Source organism: Paroedura picta, chromosome 9 (assembly GCF_049243985.1).
Source record: "Paroedura picta isolate Pp20150507F chromosome 9, Ppicta_v3.0, whole genome shotgun sequence".
Taxonomy (NCBI): domain Eukaryota; kingdom Metazoa; phylum Chordata; class Lepidosauria; order Squamata; family Gekkonidae; genus Paroedura; species Paroedura picta.
In genome coordinates, this window is record NC_135377.1 from 27302529 (window position 1) to 27309951 (window position 7423).

The 7423-nt window shown below is 43.6% G+C and overlaps 1 protein-coding gene across 1 annotated transcript; it reads right to left on the reverse strand.

Annotated features, from left to right (window-relative positions):
* Nucleotides 1–1000: 1000 nt before the first annotated feature.
* MRPL53 (mitochondrial ribosomal protein L53) lies at nt 1001–6238 on the reverse strand. The gene is made up of 3 exons (XM_077352042.1): nt 6068–6238; nt 5204–5316; nt 1001–1695 (listed from the first exon to the last, which is right to left on the reverse strand). The coding sequence occupies exons 1-3, from the start codon at nt 6166–6168 to the stop codon at nt 1568–1570; spliced, it is 342 nt and encodes a 113-aa protein (XP_077208157.1). The 5' UTR covers nt 6169–6238; the 3' UTR covers nt 1001–1567.
* Nucleotides 6239–7423: the final 1185 nt, after the last annotated feature.

Below are 7423 nucleotides of genomic sequence, written 5' to 3' on the forward strand. Positions count from 1 at the left end.
CAGGTCTTTCACATCACCTGTTGGCTCATCTGAAAGAAATGAGGATTGATCCTGGAACCTCCCGCATGCAAAACGGATGCTCGACCCCTGAACCACAGCCTCCCCATAAAACTGAATGAAAGCAAGGAGACTAAAAAAGTTGGGAAGGGTGCCATTATCATGCACAGAGTTTGATCTGTGGGGAGAAACACTTGAACAAAGTACTCCTACAAGGGCCATGCATGCAATCTAATAACATGTTCCCTTAAGACTCGTCTGTGGGATTCTCACCCACTTTCAGCAGCTGCCACTCTAAAGCTGAAAGATACCTTCTACACAGGACAATTTTTGGTTGTAAGGTGAGAACTTAAAACATTCAGTTCCTATAGTGTGTACGTCCTTTTCTTTAATATGACTGAGGAGAAGCAGAAAAGTAGATTTGTTATTCTACCCAAAGGCAGAAGAACAAACTGTCAAACACACATAGCAGGAAGAAATCAATGAACTTCCCTTTACAATTTTCAGTGTCATTTTATTCCATATTCCTGAATGCACCATTGTTGAGTTATGTGATACTGCCAGTCTTTAATTCAGCACAGGTTTTAGCAAGCTACTGTAAGACCGCAGTCCATTTAAACAGTAAATATAGTAGTACTACAATTTCCACTGATTCAAACACAAAATAGATCCACGTGATGCAATTCTGTTCAGTTAGACATTTCTGAAATTGCAAAATCATGTCCTCAGTTTTCAAAATAACAACCCCAAAGAAGTAGTTCCGAGAAATGTTTCAAGAAGTCCACTCTTTCAGATCAATTTTTGCTGAATGTACAAAAACAACTAATCGACATTATTTTACCTAAAATCACCCTTTCTACAAACAGTACCCTTTTTTGTCCTGATGGGAACTCAGTGAATCCAACAAACATTCTCAGTACTGTGGGGTTTTCATTTTCTTAGTGACAGCCAAATGGTGAAGAGTGACTATAATCCAACTACTTAAACAGAAGACCAAAACACAGCATTTTTAATCAGTTTATTATCTTCCATCAACTACAATTGTAATTCTTAAGTCACTTGTTCCAACCAGCTGGCATAACATCAGGCCAGAGGTTTTGAAGACTGCAGTCAAAGGGATTTTTGACAACCTAATGCATTAGCAATTCAAAAACACAGTGCCACTCGATGTAGCGTTATATACCTTCCAAAGGCATTAGAAAGGCATTAAACTCTGAATAGGAAAGCACCATCTGAGTAGGACTTGCACAGAATGTTGTGGATTTCAAACACTTTCAGAGTCTAGACGAATAAATCTTTCTTAATTATTAAGATCTGTCGCTTACCATAACAGCACTTATCCTTTGATTCATGCAAAAGGCTGCACACTTGCTTGATATAACTTGGGAACCAATACTGAATAGGTCTTGAGTGTTTTCCTTGTCTAGAACTGTTCAAAGAACTCTTTCAGTCGGCACTTAGAATCGATCTGCATTCCGTCACTGTTCACATCACTTTTCAATCATTTACCAGTAAAGTTTCCATTATTCTGAATGAAAAGTCACTGGTTGGTTTTAAATACTGAGGGCTTTCAAGGGTTTTTTTTCTGAGTTTTCTCTTGTACCTTCGGTGCCTTGGCTGCACATCTAGATTTGAATGCCTGCAACATTTCTAAAGTTGTCAAGTTGGCGCCTTTCATAATCAGTTCTTCACCATCAGCTGTAAAGAAAAGAACACACTTTACAATACAAAGGGGGGGAGGAGCAATTAATTTAAAATGGTGATTTATTGTTCCACATGAAGCTAAACGAACATACGGTCATTCACTCTTAGCTAAATGTATTCTATATAATCTGAATTAATTTATTTTGGTAAATACAGATAATGCAAACTGATTGCATGGAGATCACATCTATTATTATTATTAGGCTGCTTTCTAAAACTTGAAATGATTACTTAGGAGATTATATTTGCATCAACAGATTATTCTTTGCACAGTGAGAAATACTAGGTAAATACAAGAGGCCAGAATCCAAACAGTCTTAGTTGTGTGACAAATGTGCACAAATTCATGGTACTGATATTTCATGCCAGTAGAAAGACTCATAATGTGTTGAATGCTGCACTCAGGTCCTCTTAAGGGGTTGGATGGGCCTGTCAGAAGACTGCTGCAAGAAGATGGAGTCTAAGGCTCCAGTATATGTGTGGAAACCATCTTTTTAGACTTTGGATGTCATGGGCCCAAGTCTGGGTCCCTCTGAAACATTATCCCTTGGGCAAGCAAGGAACCAGTGCTCAGACTTGTGAGTCCTCAAGGTCATCTTCACACAAAATAACAAGACTTTGATAACATATAAGATTTATTATATACTTTACGAAATAAGGTATCACTAGGCAACACAATCTCTACAATCCTGCATCAAGGAAAGTAAGAAAAACTAACTCCTCTATAAGGAGCCTCTTGTGGCACAGAGTGGTAAGGCAGCAGACATGCAGTCTGAAAGCTCTGCCCATGAGGCTGGGAGTTCAATCTGGCTGGTGGAGGAGAATACATCACGCAGCCTGCTGATCCTAGACCAGCAAGATGATAAGACCTTAAAAGGCTTGAAGCAACTAGCCAGAGAAGGCTCTTCTGAAGCATCTGTAGAACATCCTGTAAGAGTCACAATTAAGATAACAAGCTGTGCAAAGCATCTAGGTTTCTCCTTTGTCTATCTGTTGTCCTTTGCTATTGATATGTTCATAGATACCAATCTGTAAATAAACAAATATTTGGGGCTAATATAGCATTTCTGCCTCAGTGACCTTCATATTCCACTGGTGCACACAAACTTACCTCACAGTAGTGAACCCAAATTTGTTTCTTTTAGAACACCTAGAAATTGACGGGAAGGGTTATAGTTTAAAATAAACCCAATTCCCCTAAATCATAGGAGACCGCGTGGGTTCCCTCCATTGACAGAAACAGCCTGTCACAATGATTGCCAATTAGCATGATCATGAATACATATATTATAACAAAAAGGTCTTTCAGATACTCATGATTACCTGCATGGTCAGCACACATTGAAGCTAAGGGCAGGAAATACAACAATGAGCAGCTATTGTTGACTCCCCCTATTATTATGATGCCAAAGAACCTTCAGATCCTCATCCCTGCCTCCTCCTCAGAATTATAAAGTGCTGTCACTTATCAGTTGATAGTACAATTTCCAAAGTGCAATTCTAAACAGAATTACATGCCTCAAAGCCCACTGGAGTCAGTTTAGGACTTCACTGTCAGATAGTCAATAGCTTATGGAGACTACTTTTTTTTTTAACAGAGATTATTGTTCTCCATTTCTTACTCTAAAATTAGAATCGCTAGATTTGAGAAGTGGCGAAGGATACAGGAATGGGTGATTAATAATCAGTGGGTTATTACTTCTAAGACTCTTGGAATCCATTTCATTTGCTCCATCCTCCTCCAAACTATGCCTCTTTTATGTTAAACAGATAATATTAAATTCACAAGTCACACCTGAATTTCTCTGGACCAAAATAGGGCATTTGATAAGTCCAGGAAGCAACATTTCAGAGTGGGGAAAGGCCTGTGACAAATATTTTACATCGCAGAAGTTTGGGGGATGGAAGGTACCAAACTGTTAGAATTGATTCCTTGGCTGAAGAATGATGTTGGTTTCAGCTTAAAAAACCCACACATTTAGGATTATCTATTGGCAAGAATACATAGAGCCTCTTGTGGTGCAAATACAGCCTCTTGTGGCGCAGAGTGGTAAGGCAGCAGACATGCAGTCTGAAAACTCTGCCCATGAGGCTGGGAGTTCAATGCCAGCAGCCGGCTCAAGGTTGACTCAGCCTTCCATCCTTCCGAGGTCGGTAAAATGAGTACCCAGCTTGCTGGGGGGTAAACAGTAACGACTGGGGAAGGCACTGGCAAACCACCCCGTATTGAGTCTGCCATGAAAACACTAGAGGGCATAACCCCAAGGGTCAGACATGACCAGGTGCTTGCACAGGGGATACCTTTACCTTTATTGGCAAGAAAGGCATAATAAAGGGGTGGCCAAACTGTAGCTCTACAGATGTCCATGAACTACAATTCCCATGAACCCCTGCCAGCTAATGGCAGGGGCTCATGGGAACTGTAGTCCATGGACATCTAGAGAGCCACAGTTTGGCTACCCCTGGTATAATGTGTTTGATGACAGCCTTCTAGTTATAGTTTGCAAAACAAATGGTCAGTGGCAGTCAAATTAGACAGCATCTTCTCATTCAGCCCACATATGGCCTAGCCAGAGAAACTCTGGCTTTAACTGTAGGAACAACTATTATTTATACTATTTTTCAGCAGTATTAGAGTAACATCATTTCTCAAATCACATTAAAAGCCACCTAGTGGCCTCCAAGCATACTGACACAGGTGGCATCCCTCTCCTATTCTCTCTCTCTTCACCTAGACCAGGGGTAGTCAAACTGTGGCCTTCCAGATGTCCATGGACTACAATTCCCAGGAGCCCCTGCCAGCATTCGCTGACTACCCCTGACCTAGACTAACTAAATGACACCCTAGAAAGCCTTAAGGCAGACAATCGAGTTCTCGCCTCTTAACACTGCAGTGGAGAGAAGGGACATGAGCACTAATTATCAAAAGCAAAATATATATGCACCATCAACTTCTTATTTCCTATAGGTGTTCCTATTTATAATGGCTTCTAAAGGAAAGAAATATGACCAAGAAAAAAAAATACACATTTGAGAAATGTGTTGGATTGTGAACTGATTTTTTTTCCATGAAGGCTCCTTGAGTAAAACAGGTTGGGAGTTAGCTTTCTGAAATTCAAAGCCAAGGAGGAGTTCTAATTTTTTTCAGACAGGGCTGCTCGGGTGTTGTAAGAGCCAACAACTATTAAATCCAAAAGGGAGCTGCAACTGTTAACACATAAAAATTAATACATTTAAATTGCATTAAACATAAAAACTCTTACATCTTTTGTTGTTGTTAGGTGCGAAGTCGTGTCCGACCCATCGCGACCCCATGGACTATGATCCTCCAGGCCTTCCTGTCCTCTACCATTCCCCGGAGTCCATTTAAGTTTGCACAGGGATAGTCATGTTAGCTACATCTTACATCTTTAGTAAGGTCAAAAGGGGCCAGACTACAGCATGAAGGGCCTTACGCACTAAACCCATTCTTTAAGCTCTAAAACAGACAACACAACCTTACCGAATTGAACATTTATTACTGGTTCTGATCCATCGTGCTTCACTTCTGCTTTCAAATCACAGTTGCTGTTGGATACATAGGCTTTCTTCGTGTATAAACACTGAAGGAAGTTTCTGATCAGGGAATATGGAAATACAGATCAGTGCCACAAACCAGCAATTTACACTTCCTATCCACTTGTGAGGGGAACCACGGCTCAGACCTGGCCCATCTGCTTTCCATGCAGAAGGGATCAAGTGGCAGGAGCTGCTGCAGACAGAGAGCCACTGCCAGTGAGAAGGGACAATAGTGACTATGACAGACCTACAGTCTGACTTCATCTAAGTAGTTTCATATGTTCATAATTTTTCATATCACTAGAATAAAGACACATTCATACCCTTAAGACACCCTCCAAGTAAAAAAAAAAAGTAAACTCTATAATTCCTTACAAACAAGTAGATTATACCAAATTGTTCTCTGACATACAAGCAAACATAATTCATTAAAGCAGTGTTTCCCAACCTGTCGATAAAGTGGACCCCAAACTTTTGCCATTTTATCCTTTGTGTGTGCTTTGTTTTCTTTAAGGGGGTCACTTTACCCAAAAGGCTGGGAACCAATGCATTACTGCCAGTACTATTGCATGGCGGGGGGGGGGGGGGGAGTGATAACTGTTGGGCGGCTGCAGGAAAACTCCTGCGCCTTCCCTCCAAAAAGGCCAGCTGCTCTTCGCCTGCTGAACTTCTGCCTGCAACTAGAGAAGCCTTGCAAGGAAGAGGAAGGAGGGAGGGAGCGAGAGCCCTGCCGCCTTTATCTGTGCCTTAGAAAGGATGCGGGGCCCTCCCCCGAGGGCAGGAGGCGCCGCGGAGCATCCCGCCTCACCTGGTGCTCTCCACGTTGGCCTCGAAGGGGCAGAAGCGCACCACGACACTCTTCACCTGGCCGAGAACCACGCCGGCCTTTTTGGGCAGCACGTAGGCCATCTCGCCTCGCTCGCCCACCCCCGCCAGGAAACGGAGGCCCCGGTCGCCGGAAGACTACAAGGCCCAGAGTTCCGTTCTGCCGCTCCAGGATGAGGCGGTCCTGGCCGCCGGCGCCGCTCGCTCCGCCTGGTGCGCGAGTTGTGCGGGCAGAGGCGCCAGTGGTTGGCTTCGGGCTGCCGCGCAAGGCGCATTTCGACCCCCCCTAGGAAGAAACGGGGGGGGGGGAGTCGCTCCTCCCAGACAAGGAGGCTTTGCAGGTCGCTGAGTAGTTTTGCAGGGCTAAGTGGTTGCTCGGCGGGTGCCGGAGGGCTCCTCGATTGGGCACCAGTCTGAATCTGACGTCGCAGCTGGCCCAAAGGCTAGACCAGCCGCACTCTTCACTTGTTAAGTGTTCTCTGCTGCCGCTGTTCCCTACGACAGGGTTAGTCAACCTGTGGTCCTCCAGAGGTCCATGGACTACAATTCCCATGAGCCCCTGCCAGCATTTGCTGGCAGGGGCTCATGGGAATTGTAGTCCATGGACCTCTGGAGGACCACAGGTCGACTAACCCTGCCCTACGAGGAAGAAGGCGGCCTGCCAACGCAGCAGTTGCAGGGGAGGGTGATATCACAAAAGGGGAATCGGCAAGAGTGGTTGTTTCAAAAGGCATGGTTTTAAAAAGAATGTAGGCGGAATTATTCAAGGCAGTGTTGTCTGTAGGCCTGGCCGTAGTATTACTGCGGAGCATTGAAGAAAAAATGGGAAAAGCCAGGGTTTGACAATTCTGTTCGGTCTCAGCGGCCAAAGTGTGGACCACTGGAAAAAGTAATACAGCCCTAAGAAAAGGGGGTTGTTTTTTTTAAGAATCTCAAAAATAGTTAGCACAAAAATCCATAGATAGAGACAATCGTATAGGATGCTTCGCTGAGCCTGTTCCAAGAAATGCAGGAGAACCCGAGCAGTGTCCTGCAGAATGCTGAATTTTCCAGCTCTTGGACTACGCATGTCAAGGCTCAGACATTCTCTGTAACACCACAAAGATTCTTGAGGGACATCAACTCCCCCCCCCCAAATTATACAGTATAACTTTTTGGGACACCAAAATATCTTAGCAAGTAAATCATAGAATCATAGAGTTGGAAGGAGCCACACAGGCCATCTAGTCCAACTCCCTGTTCAACGCAGCATCAGCCCAAAGCATCCAAGAAAAGTGTGTATCCAACCTTTGCTCAAAGACTGCCAGTGAATACCTTATTTCATTGTTAAAAGGCAAGT